At 41.3% G+C, this 18,552-nt stretch overlaps 1 protein-coding gene across 1 annotated transcript in view; it reads right to left on the bottom strand.

The window, feature by feature from the left end:
• Positions 1–18,267, bottom strand: part of LOC123841967 (acyl-coenzyme A synthetase ACSM5, mitochondrial-like) — a 36,130-nt gene extending 17,863 nt beyond the window's left edge. The window contains 7 exon segments of the mRNA XM_064592614.1: positions 5,718–5,764; positions 5,767–5,870; positions 8,016–8,159; positions 10,376–10,583; positions 13,181–13,231; positions 13,234–13,390; positions 18,064–18,267. Coding sequence (XP_064448684.1) covers positions 5,718–5,764; positions 5,767–5,870; positions 8,016–8,159; positions 10,376–10,583; positions 13,181–13,231; positions 13,234–13,390; positions 18,064–18,267 — 915 coding nt within the window.
• Positions 18,268–18,552: the final 285 nt, after the last annotated feature.

The raw sequence follows: 18,552 nt of genomic DNA, 5'->3' as shown, positions 1-18,552 counted from the left end.
ATGGATTCAGATATAACCAAGATGTTGGAGCTGGAATTCAGGGTAGCAACTGTGAAGACGATAGCTAGAATGGAGAAATCAATTAATGGCAACATAGAGTCTCTAAGGGCAGAAATGAAAGCTGAACTGGCAGAACTTAAAAATGCTATCAATGAGATCCAATCCAATCTAGATAATCGAACAGCTAGGCTAAGTGAGGCAGAAGAACGAATAAGCGACCTGGAAGACAATATAATAGATAAAAAGGGAAAAGAGGAGACCAGGGAAAAACAACTCAGAATCCATGAAAATAGAATCAGAGAAATAAGTGACACCATGAAATGTTCCAATGTCAGAATTATTGGGATCCCTGAAGGGGGTGGAGAGAGAGGACTAGAGGATATATTTGAGCAAATCATAGCTGAGAACTTCCTTAATCTGGGGAATGATACAAACATTCGTGTCCTAGAGGCAGAGAGGACCCATCCCAAGATCAAGGAAAAGAGGCCAACACCCTGGCATGTGATAGGAAATCTCGCAAATCTTTAGAACCAAGGAAACCATCTTAAGGGCAGTTAGGGGGAAGAAATTCCTTACGTACAGAGGGAGGAACATCAGAATAACGTCAGACCTATCCACAGAGACATGGCAAGCCAGAAAGGCCTGGCAGGACATATTCAGGGTACTAAATGAGAAGAACATGCAGCCAAGAATACTTTATCCAGCAAGGCTGTCATTTAGAATGGATGAAGAAATGCAGAGCTTCCAAGACCGGCAGAAACTGAAAGAATATGTGACCACTAAGCCGGCCCTGCAAGAAATATTAAGGGGGGTTCTATAAAAGGAGAATGACCCCAAGAGTCATATACAACAGAAATTTACAGGGTCAATCTATAAAAACAACGTCTTCACAGGCAACATGATGACAATTAATTCTTATCTTTCAATAATCACTCTCAACGTGAGTGGCCTAAACGCTCCCATAAAACGGCACCAGGTTGCAGATTGGATAAAAAGACAGGACCCATCCATATGCTGCCTACAAGAGACTCATTTTGAACCTAAAGATACATCCAGACTGAAAGTGAAGGGATGGAGATCCATCTTCCATGCCAACGGACCTCAAAAGAAAACTGGGATAGCAATTCTTATATCAGACAAATTAGATTTTAAACCAAAGACTGTAGTTAGAGACACAGAAGGACACTATATCATTCTTAAAGGGTCTATCCAACAAGAAGATCTAACAATTGTAAATATCTATGCCCCCAACATGGGAGCAGCCATCTACATAAGCCAACTGTTAACCAAAATAAAGAGTCATATTGATAACAATATGTTAATTGTAGGAGACCTCAATACTCCACTCTCAGCAATGGACAGATCATCTAAGCAGAAAATCAACAAAGAAAAAGAGCTTTGAATGACACACTGGACCAGATGGACGTCATAGTTATATATAGAACATTGCACCCTAAAAGTACAGAATACTCATTCTTCTCGAGCACACATGGAACTTTCTCCAGAACAGACCACATACTAGGTCACAAATCAGGTCTCAACCGATACCAAAAGACTGAGATTATTCCCTGCATACTCTGACGGTAATGCTTTAAAACTGGAACTCAATCACAAGAAAAAATTTGGAAGAAATTCAAACACTTGGAAGCTAAAGACCACTCTGCTCAAGAATGTTTGGGTCAACCAGGAAATCAAAGAAGAACTTCAAAAATTCATGGAAACCAATGAGAACAAAAACACATCGGTCCAAAACCTACGGGATACTGAAAAGGCGGTCCTAAGGGGGAAATTCATACCTATCCAAGCCTCACTCAAAAAAATAGAAAAATCCCGAATTCACCAACTAACTCTACACTTTAAAGAACTAGAGAAAAAGCAACAAACGATGCCTAAACCACGCATTAGAAGAGAAATAATTAAGATTAGAGCAGAGATCAATGAATTAGAAACCAGAAACACAGTAGATCAGATCAACGAAACTAGAAGCTGGTTCTTTGAAAGAATTAATAAGACCGATAAACCACTGGCCAGACTTATCCAAAAGAAAAGAGAAAGGCCCCAAATCAATAAAATCATGAATGAAAGGGGAGAGATCATGACTAACACCAAGGAAATAGAAACAATTATTAGAAATTATTAGCAACAACCATATGCCAAAAAATTGAGCAACCTAGATGAAATGGATGCCTTCCTGGAAACCTATAATAAACTCCCAAGACTGAAACAGGAAGAAATTGACAAACTGAATAGGCCAATAACCAATAACGAAATTGAAGCAGTGATCAAAAACCTCCCAAAAAACAAGAGTCCAGGGCCTGATGGATTCCCTGGGGAATTCTACCAAACATTCAAAAAAGAAATAATACCTATTCCCCTGAAGCTGTTTCAAAAAATAGAAACAGAAAGAAAGCTTCCAGACTCATTCTATGAGGCCACCATTACCTTAATCCCCAAACCAGGCAAAGACCCCATCAAAAAGGAGAATTTCAGACCAATATCCCTGATGAATATGGATTCCAAAATCCTCAACAAAATCCTAGCTAATAGGATCCAACAATACATTAAAAGCATCATCCACCACGACGAAGTGGGATTTACCCCTGGGATGCAAGGGTGGTTCAATACTCACAAATCAATCAATGTGATAGAACACATTAATAAGAGGAGAGAGAAGAACCATATCATCCTCTTAATTGATGCAGAAAAAGCATTTGACAAAATACAGCATCCTTTCCTGATTAAAACTCTTCAGAGTATAGGGATAGAGGGAACATTCCTCAAGTTCATAAAATCCATCTATGAAAAACCCACAGCGGGTATCATTCTCAATGGGGAAAAGCTGAGAGCCCTTCCCTTAAGATCAGGAACACAAGGATGCCGACTCTCGCCACTATTGTTCAACATAGTACTAGAAGTCCTAGCAACAGCAATCAGACAACAAAAAGAAATAAAAGGAATTCAAACTGGCAAAGAAGAAGTCAAACTCTCTATCTTCACAGATGACATGATAACCTATGTGGAAAATCCAAAAGACTCCACCCCCAAATTACTAGAACTCATCCAGCAATTCAGTAATGTGGCAGGATACAAAATCAATGCACAGAAATCAGTTGCTTTCTTATACACTAACAAAGCAACTGTAGAAAGAGAAATTAGAGAAACAATTCCATTTACAATAGCACCAAAAATCGTAAGATACCTCAGAGCAAACCTAACAAAAGAGGTAAAGGATCTATACTCTAGGAACTACAGAACATTCATGAAAGAAATTGAAGAAGACATAAAAAGATGGAAAAATATTCCATGCTCATGGATCGGAAGAATAAACATTGTTAAAATGTCTATGCTACCCAGAGCAATCTATACCTTCAATGCCATCCCAATCAAAATTCCAATGACATTTTTCAAAGTGCTGGAACAAACAATCCTAAAATCTGTACGGAATCAGAAAAGACCCCGAATCGCCAAGGAAATGTTGAAAAAGAAAACAAAGCTGGGGTCATCACGTTGCCTGATTACAAGCTATATTACAAAGCAGTGATCACTAAGACAGCATGGTGCTCGCACAAAAACAGACATATAGACCAATGGAACAGAATAGAGAGCCCAGATATGGACCCTCAACTCTATGGTCAACTAATCTTCGACAAAGCAGGAAAAAATATGCAATGGAAAAAAGACAGTCTCTTCAATAAATGGTGCTGGGAAAATTGGACAGCCACATGCAAAAGAATGAAACTCGACCATTCTCTAACACCATTCACAAAGATAAACTCAAAATGGGTGAAGGACCTCAATGTGAGATAGGAATCCATCCAAATCCTAGAGGAGAACACAGGCAGTAACCTCTTTGACATCGGCCACAGCAACTTCTTTCAAGATACATCTCCAAAGGCTAGTGAAACAAAAGCAAAAATGAACTTTTGGGACTTCATCAAGATAAAAAGCTTCTGCACAGCAAAGGAAACAGTCAACAAAACAAAGAGGCAACCCACGGAATGGGAGAAGATACTTGCAAATGACGCTACAGATAAAGGGCTGGTATCCAAGATCTATAAAGAACTTCTCAAACTCAACACCCAAAAAACAAATAATCAAGTCAAAAACAGACACTTCTCCAAAGAAGACATACAAATGGCTAACAGACACATGAAAAAGTGTTCATCATCATTAGCCATCAGGGAAATTCAAATCAAAACCACATTAAGATACCACCTTAGAAAGGCAAAAATTGACAAGACAAGAAACAACAAATGCTGGAGAGGTTGTGGAGAAAGGGGAACCCTCTTACACTGCTGGTGGGAATGCAAGTTGGTACAGCCACTTTGGAAAACAGTGTGGAGGTGCCTCAAAAAATTAAAAATAGAGCTACCCTATGACCCAGCAATTGCACTACTGGGTATTTACCCCAAAGACACAGATGTAGTGAAAAGAAGGGCCATATGTACCCCAACGTTCATAGCAGCAATTTCTGTGGAAAGAGCCGAGATCCCCTTCAACAGATGAATGGATAAAGAAGATGTGGTCCATATATACAGCGGAATATTACTCAGCCACCAGAAAGGATGAATACCCAACTTTTACATCAACATGGATGGGACTAGAGGAGATTATGCTAAATGAAATAAGTCAAGCAGAGAAAGTCAATTATATGTTTTCACTTATTTGTGGAACATAAGGAATAGCCAGGAGGACATTAGTAGAAGGAACGGAAAAGAGAAGGGGGGGAAATCAGAGGGAGAGATGAACCATGAGAGCCTATGGACTCTGAGAAACAAACTGAGGGTGTTAGAGGGGAGGGGGGTGGGGAGATGGGTTAGCCCGGTGATGGGTATTAAGGAGGGCATGTACTGCATGGAGCACTGGGTGTTATACGAAAACAATGAAGCGTGGAACACTATATCAAAAACTAACGATGTATGGTGATTAACATAACATAATAAAATTAAATTTAAAAAATAAAGGCTGAATAATATTCCATTGTATGTATGTACCACATCTTGTTTATTCATTTATCTGCCGATGGGACTTGGGTTGCTTCCACCTTTGGGCTATTAGTAATAATGCTGCTCTGAACATGGATATACCTAGCTGACATCTTGACTACAACCTCATGAGAGGTCCTAATTCAGAACCAGCTGTTAGGCTGCTCCCAGCCTCCTGACCACCGGACACTGAGATGATAAATGTTTGTTTTAAGCTGTTAGGTTTTGGGGTAACTGACTACCATAGATAACTAATACACCATGTAAGGGCGGGGGGCCAGTAGAGGGACATGGCACACACTGGCTGATAAAGCCCTCAGTTGAATAATGATGATGGTGAGCTTGACAGTGGCAATAATAATCAATATGTGTTAAGAACCCACTCTGATTATCATTTTCCCCAAAGTTTTGAAAAATAACTACGGTTTTAACAGGAGCATAGGGAAGAAAGTGATGGAAGGAGAGGCACCCAATGCAGAAAAAATAGATTATGCAGATGTTTAGAGATATGAAATGGTCTTATGTCTAGGGATCTAGTTAGAGGATAGGCAATAATCGAAGGTAGACAGGTAGGCAGGAATCAGATTACTGAACGTCCTGGGAGCCATGTTTTTAATATCCACACTAAAGAAGCCTTATGGTCACTTATCCATGCCTTTTCTCCTGCAAATTCAAAAACTATATTCTATTCATCTCATTTACATCCAACACATAAGCCATGTTGTTTCTTACATTCAGAATAATCTTGGCATCGACTCGGGGCAGCTCATGCACAAAATGCAAGATCCGTTAGACCAGGCAGAGAAGAGGGTCCAAGCTGCCTTTACCCAGCCAGTGTCAGACGTGTTCCAGAAGATGTCTGATTTGGTCAAGTCCACCCACCGTCTGCCAAAAAATTAAAGAAAGTCAGAACCCTCAGCAATGCTTCTACCTTTAAAAAGGATTACATTACCCCTGTTACTTTATTTGGAACCTTGCCCATAGTGGGTACTCACTTATAGTTATCAAATCTGTACAAGAACCATAAAGTCAATCTTTGTCTCAACAAGCATTCATTGAACATATTCTAGGTATTTATGCCCTAGGTGAAGGATATAGAATTAAAAAGACAGCTCCCATGCTTTTAAGAGTTCACAGTCTAGTGGGAGTGATCTATAAGGGAACACATCAGCTCCATACAATGTGATGAGGGCACATTCTTTATTCAACACTTATTCTGGACTTGTCATCAGAGTCTAGGAAAGAATGATTAGTGTTGCTTTGGGGGGCTTATAGGTTAGTAAGTATCAACATCCAGGAGGCCTGTGGAGAGCAAGCTTTCGTAGAGTTCAACACAGAGCTTTATGCAATTACAGAGAACGGGCACCTAACCCAGAGAAAAGTTGGAGATGGGGTCTGAGAAATGCTTCCCCAGAGGAGGTGAGGTCTGCGTGAGATGTAATGATGCATAGGAGCTACCCGGGGGAGGCTGAGAAGGAAGGACATCCCAGGAAGGGGAAGCAGTGCTTGTGAGCATAGAAAAGTGATCATGTTCTGCACTTGGATTCTGGGACACATGGTCTCCTGGTCCTCAACCTACTCAATGGCTGCTCCTTCTTGGTCTTCTCCTCTGAGTTTTCCTTGCTTCTCCCTTCATTGTGGAAAGGCCTCAGGCATTCAGCGCTGAGGCCTCTTCTCTTCTCGGTGTCCATTACTTCTTCACCGATCTCATCCAATCTCATGGCATTAAGGACCACCTTGCTGATAATTCCAGCATGAATCTTTCCCACTACTCTACACATGAATCTCTCCAACTGCCTCCCCAGTATCTCCATTCTTAACTCAGGGTATGGAGATGTCTACTAAGCATCTCAAACTCAGAACGCCAAACACAGACTCCTCATGTTCCTCCCACCAGACAGCTCATCCCAGTCTTCCTGCTATCAGTTAATGCTTCTGGTTGTTCAGGCCATAAAACCTGGCGTCATCCCTGACTCTTCACTTTCTCTCTTGCTTCATGTCAAATCTGTCAGGAGATCTTATCAGGCCTACGTTCACAATACATTCAGAATCTTAGCTCCTCTCACTCCCCGCCCCGGGGAAGCCTCCACCTTTGCCTCTTAACGCGACTGTTCTCTGAGGTGGGCCTCTGCTTCATCTCTTGCCCCCTACAGTTTATTCTCAACCCAAACTCCTGCAAGATCCTTTAAAAAAAAAAAAAAAATCAGATCACGTCAATCCTCTGCTCAAAATACTCCAGTGTTCCTCAGAAAATTAAACATAGAATCACCGTACAATCCAGCAATGCCACTTCTGGGTATATGCTCAAAAGAATTGAAGGCAGAGTTTTGGAAAGACATGCTTATATACCCATGTTAAGAGCAGGACTAGTCACAACAGCCGAAAAGTTGGGGAGCACCCCAAGTGTCCATCCATGGGTGACTGGGTAAACAACACTGGTATGTCACACACATGGTAATATTGTTGAGCCTTAACAAGGAAGGAAATTCTGACACCTGCTACAACGTGGATGAAACTTGAGGACATTATGCTAAGTGAAATGAGTCAGACATCAAAGGGAAAATACTGTATAATTCCCCCTATAGGCAGTTCCCAGAGTAGTCAAGTTCATAGAGACAGAAAGTAGAATGGCGGTTGTCAGGGGGGAGCAGGGAGGGAATGGGAAATTATTGTGTAATGTGTATTGGGTAATGTGGATTCAGATTTGCAAAATGGAAACGTTCCCGAGATGGATGGTGGGGATGACTGCACGACGTGAATGTCCTTAATGACACTGAAGTCTACACTTAAAAATGGTTAATTTTATGTGAAGTATCTTTTACCACAATTAAAAACAAAAATAGAAACAAAAAACCTCCAATGGCTTCTCATCTCTCTCAAAGCAAAGCCCAAAGCCTTCAGATTCTACCGGATTTGCCACTTTGTTAGCTCTCTGACCTCACTCTTGCCACTGTGCACCTTACTCACATTCCTCCAGCTCACTCCCTACTTTCTTTCCTTGGACCCAGCAGATGAACTGTCCCCTGGTACCTTCCACTGGCCAGAAAACCCAGTCCGTAGCTGGCCTGGGAGTGCTCAACCATCTTGGGGGCCCCGGTGGTGCCACTTGTGAAGTAGATGGCCAGAGGGTCTTGACTCTTGGTCCTCACACAGTTGTGCTCTGTGGATGCCTCACTGTAAAATATAAAAATCCTCGGTAGCATTACAAGTAGTAGAAATAGTCATCATAATAATATTTATAACAATACTGGCCACCATTTTAATAAATACTCCATGTGAGGCACTGTGCTGGAAGCTCCAGCTTGCATCTCTGGGCCCTACGATGACCTCCCGGCATAGGTACTACTCTCATTAGAAGCCTTTGTAAATAAGGAAATGGAGGCTCAAAATTGGTGCAGTGACTCACTCAAAAGAGCCTGTGCTCCTCCAGCAGGGCAGGAGGACTTTCTGGTGGAACACGCACGTTTCCGTGCCTATGCTTCTGCACAATGGGGCACAGCCTCACGCCCACCTCAATTCCCAATAGTTTAGGGCTGAAGGGTTCCCTAAATTCAGAGATTTGAGATCTGCATAATTCCTGAAGTTCTGTGATCTGGAGAATCTTCTCACCGACTGGTTCTCAACCCTGGCTACACCATAGGAGCACCAGGTGAGTTTTTAAAAGAAATACCATTGCTTGGGCCCCACCCTGGAGAAAAACCAGAATCTTCAATGGTGGGCCTAGGCATTGGGGGTTCTTTTGTGGTTTTGTTTTTGAGACAGAGTGCGTGTGAGCACTTGAAGGGCGGTGGCAGGGGGAGGTGGTAGGGGGAGAGGGAGAGAGAGAATGTTAAGCAGGCTCCATGCCCAGCGCAGAATGCAACACAGGGCTCTGTCCCATGACCCCTGAGATCATGACCTGAGCTGAAATCAAGAGTTGGATGCTTAACTGACTGAGCCACCCGGGTGCCCCTGTGGTTTTTGTGTGTGTGGTTTTTTTTTTTTAAAGCTCCTCCGTTAATTCTGATGACAGGCGAAATTGAGAATCACTGGTCTAGGCCAACCTGACAGCTCACAGAAATCATCTGGGCAGATCTCTTACAACACAGAGTCCCAGGGCCTTAGCTCAGATATGTCTGGTTACATAAGTCAGATGGGGGGGGGGGGGCCTTAGAACCTGAATTTAAAACAGCACCCGAAGATAAATAGCTAAATAAAATTTTAAAAAGAGAATTTTCCATAATCTTAGGGTAGAAAGTTTGCATTCTAGGGTAGGCAAGAACAATCTGAAGCGTATTTACCATATCCGCAAACTTAGAAATATATCTTTTGTACTTAACTTCATTACCTATACATGTTAAGTATCTTCTGTTTCAGTTTCTGCTGCTAATCACTACATTGAAATATAATAATATAGGATTTTTAAAAAGCCACATGTTGGAAATACAATATTTTGGAAAATACAGGATATATTATTTATAATGCATGCTTGTGGGTCTTATCCTAAAAATTGTGACACATTTAAGAGAATGTGGCACATAGTTCTTTTTCAAATGAAGCTACTGATAAGAGACAAATGTTGATATTAGTAAAAAAATAAATAAATAAAACAAAGTAGAACAATACCCAGGTGAATGTGAGACAGCTGGTCTGTGGGATGGGCATTTGTGACTTAATGGTGCAGGCCCCTGACAGGGCCCCTTTTTGCTTCTGCTTCTGATCAAGACAAAATCTCAAATTCCCAGGTAGGCTTCCACCAGGGCATTGCTCAAAGCAAAGGGCTTTTGGTTCTGTCCCAATCTGATGTAACTACTTGTTAGCATCTTGCATAAGTCACTTTACTTATCAGTTCTTCACCTGTAAAATTGGGTTAAAGTGCATTTCATAGGGTTTTTTCCAAGGATTAAATAAGACGAAGTCTGATTCATTATTGGGCTCTGAGCACCAAACACAATGCTTATAACAAAATAGATGTTCATTACACCTTGGTGCATGAATGAATGTAAATAAATGCTTACCTAGCACTATGCCTGGCATACACTAAGCACACGATGCATGGTAGCTATTATTATATTACTAATTGATCACCTACTATGTCCTAAATGCATCCTATGGGTTATCTTGTTTACTCTGGCTAATAGCTCTGCAACCACCACCACCATTATTGAAGTAAATGACGCCCAAAAAAGCTAATGATGATTCTAGTAGCTAGTCACTGCCTCAGCGAGTGACTTTGAAGGATCTTAAAGTGGTCACCAGAATTAGATCTCAGGTCCATCTGGCCCCAGTGAGTGCTCCTTTCTGGTTTACTCTCTTCCTGAACAATCAGTGATGCATTCCATCTCCTATTACTTAAAGGGGAAAAGCCTTGGCCTCGTCTTTATGTTGTTCTCTGGAGAGCCCCAACTTACTGGAGGAGTTCCCTGAAGTTCATCCAGCCTGGTCGACTGCCGTCTGACACCAGTAGCTTGGACTGGAGGGAGGGACAGTCGGTGCTAATGGCGCCCACCCGCGGAGCCAGGGAGTCACTGGTGATAATGGACTTGGCCCCGGACGCCTGCAGCCGATATCTGAGGTCCTTCTCCGTCAGCTGAGAGACACCTGGGATCATGACAGCCCCTGGAATCACACAGAGAAGGGATGTTGACTGGGCGACAGGGGAAGACCCCTGTGAAGAGGTCCAGACCAGATTTCCCCATCAGAGATAGGAACAGGAAGGGACTAGAAAGAGATGGAATGCCTGAACTGGCAAAGGTAACAATAATGATAATAATGAAATCCAGACTGTGTTTATGGAGCACTTACACATGCTAAGAACTATACATGCCTTATTTTATTTAATTCTCACAACCCTGGAGAGTAGATGCTATTATTACACCCATTTTGCAGATTAAAACAACAACAACAGCAACAATTAAGACAGACCCTGATGCCTTAATTAAATGGGATAACTTGCCCAAGGTCACATGGCTAACATTTTGTAGAGCTGGGATAGTGAATCCAGGAGGTAGTAAGCCTAGGCGTCCATGATCTCGAATATTATATTATATTGCCTTAGAGATGACCTAGTTCAATGGTTTTCCCTGCCTGCAAATAAAAGGCTATGACAAATCCTAGTGTTGAGAGTGGATCTCTTGGGGTGGGAGGCAGGAGGGCAGATATAGTAGGTGGGAGCTCCAGGACTCATATAACTTCAACCAAAGCCGTGCTGAAGGTACCTGAGTCCATCTTTTCCTAAGCGGAAAGGATGTGGAAGTGGAAATCAGCAACAAATTTTAATCAGACACGTGAAAAACCACCTGAGTATCTCAGAACGGAGGATGTAAACACCCCCATGGAACCAAGCACTCTCATTTCACAGATGAGAAGAGATCCTAAAGGAATCGATCATCCTGCCATGGCCAGTGAGTGAGGCCAGTAAACAGAGGAAGAGGCCAATCCCAAATGGTGTAGGAGCCAAACCAGAGTTCTCATTACCCTTCCCTTTATTTCCTAAACTTTTACAGGATTTAAACCCCGGCATGAACACTTTTGGAGCTAAATGGTGTTTCTTGGGTTCATCTCTCTGCTTTAGCTATTTCCAGAACAAGTCTGTCCCACCAGAGTTGTGTGTGGTGCTTTGGGAGCCCAGTCAGAGGGTGGAGAGCTGGGGCTTTCAGCAAGAGAAATGAGTCCAATACCTTAGACTGGAAGAGAGGTGATCAGTGCACATCAGGAGAACGTGAGAATGTGAGAATGTGAGGACATCCAGCTTGGGTATCCTCTAAGATGTTGGAGAGGATGCTGGGCTTGACATAGTCACATGTGTTGTTGTCTTGAGTTATTTTATTTGGACATCAAAGAAATGGGTGAAGCTGCCTAACTGGGGGAACTGGAGACATTTAGGTAATAGGGAAAAGAATGAAAATAATACCCCAAAAGGAAGTTTTGATCATGCAAAGTGCCCAACACAATGCCTAGCATATAGTAGGCCTCAAGAAAAGTATGAGGGCTCCCTTACCTTGGCCCTCATTTAAATAAACCTTATATGTCATGTAAGAATATGGAGAACTCCCCAAACCTGTGTGCCTCTTTCTTTTCCTCTAGCTGGATACACTAGAATGGTGTTCACTTTTATATATTGTGCAAAAATATATAAAAATAAAATGAAAGTTCCTGCTTTTTTTTTTTTTTTTTGACAATCCAGTCACAAAATGGTTGACTAAACTTGTTCATATAAAAAAGCTAATTCTCTGGTGTGAGTTTGTATCCCTCTGTTTTGCAAACATTATTTGTGAAAACATCTGTATTTCAGGTAGATTGTTCTGTGGACATGATTGGGAGGGGGTGGACATTTCAAGTGGTAGAAAGTTCCCAGTGGATGGAGAAACCAGCTCTCCACCAAAAGTAGTTGTCTTGCTTTTGTAAAATCAGCAAAAAAAACGCCCAGCCCTTCCAATAAGAGCATCAGACAGCGTCAGCAGAGGCTCTCTGAGTTCTATGGACTGTCCTTTTGCCTCCTCTGCTGGAAGAATCATCCCAGGAAGATCAATGGCCCACTGCCTTGGCCATTCATAACAGCAGGAGGAGGAACCCTCAAGGGCTAATCTTATTGCTTTGATTATTTTGTCCTTCTCTTCTTTCCCTTGGGAGCTGGTAGATGCTGCGGTGGTGAGAGCCATAAAGTCTAAGAGTGAAACTAATGTAGATTGATTATGAAGATCTCTTATCCATAACTGCATTACTCTTCACACACTAGTGGCTTCTAAACCAAAACCAGCAAAAAAAAATATGTTTGGTTTGTCTACTCAGAATTTTTTAAAAGTTTATTTAGTTCTCAACAGTAAAAGATCAGAAGTTGTTTTTTGTTTTGTTTTGGTTTTTTTTTTCATAAAAATCCAGTTTTCTATCACAAAGTCAGAAGTGCTGGCAATACTGTCCCTCCTTCACACCTGGAAACATCTGGCTGGGTCGAGAAGCACTTGTCCCTGTGTGATGAGGCATGTGAGCTCCAGTTTACTGCAGTCCCCACTGCTCCCTACTGCCTCACACTGACCTACTTTCATCAGTTACATTACCATCTGACCCTTGTGCTCAAATTTGTGATTGTGGGGCAAAGGGGAGGTAAACAAAACTCCACACGGTTCTCTTTGTTCCATCTCCCAAACCATGTGGACTATGCAAAACTCTGGCAGGTGTGTCTACCCCAAATGGTAGTCTCAGCCCCGCTCACTGACCTGTCCGTATGCATGCCACGCTGACCAGCCACCACTCTGGGAGCCGCGGAGCACCAGCATCATCCTGTCCCCAGGCTGAAGGCCACACATGTCCTGGAGCACATTAGCCACATTCCTGGACTGCTCCCCCAGCTCCTCAAAGTTCCACTTGACCTCTGTTCCCTTGCCATTGACCCACCAGAATGCGGGGATCCGGGGCCGGTGCCCAGCCTGGACAGCAGTGTAGGCAGAAAAGAAATAGAAAACATTTGTTGAGGATTTTTGTTTGCTTGTTGTTTTTTTTTAATTTTATTTTTCTGTAGTTATTACAGTCACCGGGTTCCAATTCAAAACAACAAAAAGATGCATTGAGAAGGCTTACTCCCATCCTTGCGCCCATTTATCCTGTTCTCCACTTCACCTGCCTCAATGTGTAACCAATATTATTAGTTTCTTGCATATCCATTCAGTGTTTCTTCAGGCAAACAGTAAGTATATTCTGTTTTCTGTATCACCTTTTTAATGCAAAAGGTAGCATATGATTCATACTGTTCTGTATCCTCCTCTCTTCTTGAGATATAATTCTCATGCCATAAAATTCACTATTCTGAAGTGCACGATTTAATGGGGGTTTTTTTTTGAGATTTTTAACACTTTATTATAAAGTAGCCTTTCTGCTAGATAGTTTTGCCATCTAACTGACATAAGTGTTCTGAGCATGTTGAAAGTAGGCGAGGCTATGCTATGATGCTCAGTAGGTTAGGTGTATTAAATGCATTTTCCAATTATGATATTTTCAACTTACAATGGGTTTTTTTTGCTTTATTTTTTAAATTTTCTAATTATGTTCTGTTAGCCAACATATAGTACATCATTAGTTTTTGATGTAGTGTTCAATGATACAAGAAGATCTAACAATTATAAATATCTATGCCCCCAACATGGGAGCAGCCAATTATATAAACCAATTAATAACCAAAATAAAGAAACATATTGATAATAATACATTAATAGTAGGAGACCTCAACACTCCCCTCTCAGCAATGGACAGATCTCTAAGCAAAAGATCAACAAAGAAACAAGAGCTTTGAATGACATATTGGACCAGATGGACTTTGTAGATATATACAGAACATTCCATCCTGAAACAACAGAATACTCATTCTTCTTGAGTGCACACGGAACTTTCTCCAGAATGGACCACATACTGAGTTACAAATCAGGTCTCAGCAGATATCAAAAGATTGAGATTATTCCCTGCCTGTTATCAGACCACAATGCTTTGAAACTGGAACTCAATCACAAGAAAAATTTGGAAGGAATTCAAACACTTGGAAGTTAAAGAGCATTCTGCTAAAGAATGATTGGGTCAACCAGGAAATTAAAGAACTTAAACAATTCATGGAAACTAATGAGAATGAAAGCACATCGGTCCAAAATCTATGGGATACTGCAAAGGCTTTCCTAAGGGGGAAATACATAGCCATCCAAGCCTCTCTCAAAAAAGTAGAAAGATCCCAAATGCACAAGCTAACCTTACACCTAAAAGAGCTGGAGAAAGAACAGCAAATAAAGCCTAAACCGATCAGGAGAAGAGAAATCATAAAGATTAGAGCAGATATCAATGAAATAGAAACCAGAAAAAGAGTAGAACAAATCAATAAAACTAGAAGTTGGTTCTTTGAAAGAATCAATAAGATCGATAAACCTCTAGCCAGACTTATTCAAAAGAAAAGGGAAAGGACCCAAATTAATAAAATCATGGATGAAAGGGGAGAGATCACGACTAACACCAAGGAAATAGAAACAGTTATTAGAAATTATTACCAGCAACTATATGCCAACAAATTAAGCAACGTGGAAGAAATGGATGCTTTCCGGGAAACTTATAAACTACCAAGACTGAAACAGGAAGAAATAGACAATCTGAATAGACCAATAACCAGTAACGAAATTGAAGCAGTAATCAAAAACCTCCCAATAAGCAAGAGTCCAGGGCCAGATGGCTTCCCAGGGGAATTCTACCAAACATTTAAAGAAGAAGTAATACCTATTCTACTGAAGCTATTTCAAAAAATAGAAATAGAAGGAAAACTTCCAAACTTGTTCGATGAAGCCAGCATTACCATGATCCCAAAACCAGGCAAAGACCCCATCAAAAAGGAAAATTACAGACCAATATCCCTGATGAACATGGATGCCAAAATACTCAACAAGATCTTAGCCAATAGGATCCAACAGTCCATTACAAGGATTATCCATTACGACCAGGTAGGATTTATTCATGGGATGCAAGGGTGGTTCAATATTCGCAAATCAATCAATGTGATAGATCACATTAATAAAAGACAAGAACCATATGGTCCTCTCAATTGATGCAGAAAAAGCATTTGACAAAATACAGCATCCTTTCTTGATTAAAACTCTTCAGAGTGTAGGGATAGAAGGAACACACCTCAATATCATAAAAGCCATCTATGAAAAGCCCACAGCAAATATCATTCTCAATAGGAAACCCTTAAAGTCAATTCAGTGGTTTTTAGTATATTCACAAAGTGGTATAATCATTGCCACAACCTAATTTCAGAACATTTTCATTATCCTAAAAAGAAATACCATACAGATTAGCAGGCACTCCCTATTCCCCCCTCTCCCTAGCCCTTGGCAACCACTAATCTACTTTTTGTCTCTATGGATTTACCTATTCTGGATATTTCATATGAATGGAATCATATAATATGTGCCAGCACCACTAGCTGGAAAGATGATTTTTTTTTTAAAGATTTTATTTATTTATTTATTAGAGAGCAAGCGAGAGAGAACAGCATGAGAGGGGAGAGGGTCAGAGGGAGAAGCAGGCTCCCCTGCTGAGCCGGAAGCCCGACGTGGGACTCGATCCCAGGACTCCAGGATCATGACCTGATCCGAAGGCAGTCGCTTAACCAACTGAGCCACCCAGGCGCCCTGGAAAGATGATTCTTTCCCCCTTGAATTTACTGGCACCTTTGTTGAAAATCAACTGACCGTAGATTTATGGGTTTATTTCTGGACTCTCAATTCTATCCCATTCATCCATATCTATCTTTTTACCAGTGTCACAGTGCCTTTTTTTTTCTCATACAGGCTTTATTACTGTCACTTAGTAGTAGGTTTTGAAATAGGGAAGTGTGAGTCCTGTTGTGTTTATCAACACTGATGTGGTTATTATGGGTCCCTTGTCTTTCCACGTGAAACTTTGGACAAGCTTATCTATTTCTGCAAAGAAGTCTACTGGGATTTTAATAAAGATTACTTTGAGTATCTAGATCAATTTGGGATATGTAATCATTTTTTTGCAACTTTATAATTTCTCCTTCAATGGCAATCAAGTCTAAAAAATGTACAGTTCAACTCTGTCAAGGGCAGACTTCAGTAAGGGCTAAATGCATACATAATGGAGAGGCTAATATTTTCTGGTGGTTCCTGTTTCTGAAAGTTGAACTTCCTCAGATGTGTTTTAGACTTTTCCCAAAATTGTCACTAAGGGATACGTTACTTTTGCATAACAAGGTAATATCTCAGGAGCATTCTGAGATTCACCCAAATCTTTAATGAGTGCTTCTTTAATAAACACTCCCTGAGCTAGTCCAGCCTTTGGTTAATTTCCAGAGTTCTAAGAAGTAGATTCTGGCAATTTTTCCAAGGTTTTTTATTGTTGTTGTTTTTAGAGAAGATAAAATTTTAGAAAGTCCTTATTCCACCATTTTTGCTGATATAAGCCTATTTGTATTTATTTTTAGGAGAAGTCCTCCAAGGACGATCCCAGTGTGGGAAAAGAGCTCAGATTTTGTAGACAGGAATGGGGCACCCCAGCTCCATCTCTTACACACGCTTCTCATTTTATTCTCACAACAACTCCCGGTGGCAGATGGTATGACTTCCATTTTATAGATGAGAAAATTGAGATCCAAAGAGCTCAGGGCATTTGTACAAGGAACCATGTCTATCTGACTACAAAGCCACCTTCATACTTTACTATATCGACTAACAGTATACTTTTACTGAATCTACTAATAGTAGTATTTTCCTCATTGTTTTTCTTTATACAAGCTCTTCTTAAAATTAACATAATTAAATTGTGTTGAGATAAAGTTTATAGTCTCCTACTATAAAATAAAAGGTTAGCATCTTTAACATAAATAAAAAGTGACTATAAAATACAGAGAGATACACAGCAGACACCTAAAGAAGAGGGGAAAAAAAGGAAGTATATGCTCAGAGACACACAGAGAAATCAAGATTATTTTAATTCAATTCTACATATCTGCCGTGATCTGTAAAAAGCTTTGAGCCTCAGCCATGCTCTCTCCTTATTTAAAAGGGAAGTCCAGGGACACCTGGGTGACTCAGTCAGTTAGGTATCTGACTCTTGATTTCAGCTCAGGTCATGATCTCAGGGTCATGAGATTGAGCCCCATGTGGGCTCCACATGGGGTGTGGAGCCTTCTTAAGATTCTCTCTCTCCCTCTCCCTCTGCCCCTCACCTCTGTGCTCTCTCTCTCAGAAAAAAAGGGAAGTACACAACAGTGGGAGAAATATTAACGAAGAGTAGAAGCAGAACAGAATTTTCTCTTTTGCTTGATCAGAATGATGGGAAGGGAATCAAAGGCAAAATTGTCTCAACTATGTGATTTGTGTTCAGGAATATGAGACACATCAGGGATTGGGCTAAGTGTCTAAGGCTCACGAAAATTGGTCATAATTCTTTTTTCTCCCTAAGGCTTAAATGCTAACCATTTAAGTTTTAGGACTTGCAAAATTCCCAGGTCAAAATGCTCACCTGTGTTGTAGCCTTTAGTCACACTGCGGTAACTGAGGGCAGCCTCTGAGACCCAAGAGGGACACTAGGACACAGTGGGCTTCACCTTTTCCAGCTGACTCCACATGTCCAGCACATCATGGGCAAAGTTGAAGTACTCAGGCACTGGCTGCCTCCCCAGGCTGATGGCTTCCCAGGTGGCCACAATTTTCTGAGGGTCAGGGAGAGGTGGTTGCTACCCGTGGGGCCCACAGAATCCCCGGGCACTTCTCAGCACCTTGAGGACCCATCCTCTTAGCCATGGCATCATGTTATTGCCTGCAGCCTGTCACCAAAGAGAAGAGAGAGAACACGATCCTGAATTCTGGGCTCTGTGGAGAGATTGAGCTGGAGGAGAAACCTGTAGTCAGCCCCAATGGTGACTACAGTACACACTGACTTGTAAACATAGTCTTGGGCCTTAGTCTTAAATCCACCGTGTGATTTTGATCATTTCTTCTCTCTGAGCCTGAGAGCCATCCCTTCCACCTCTCACTGCCTATGGATCTCTGTGGGTCTCAGAGCCCACTTCTCAAGGCTTCCCAAGCCCACTTTC

This window comes from Mirounga angustirostris, unplaced genomic scaffold, assembly GCF_029215605.1.
Source record: "Mirounga angustirostris isolate CCGP_5_RB_7025 unplaced genomic scaffold, mMirAng1.0.hap1 SCAF_5, whole genome shotgun sequence".
Taxonomy (NCBI): domain Eukaryota; kingdom Metazoa; phylum Chordata; class Mammalia; order Carnivora; family Phocidae; genus Mirounga; species Mirounga angustirostris.
This window is presented reverse-complemented; position numbering and strand designations above follow the sequence as displayed.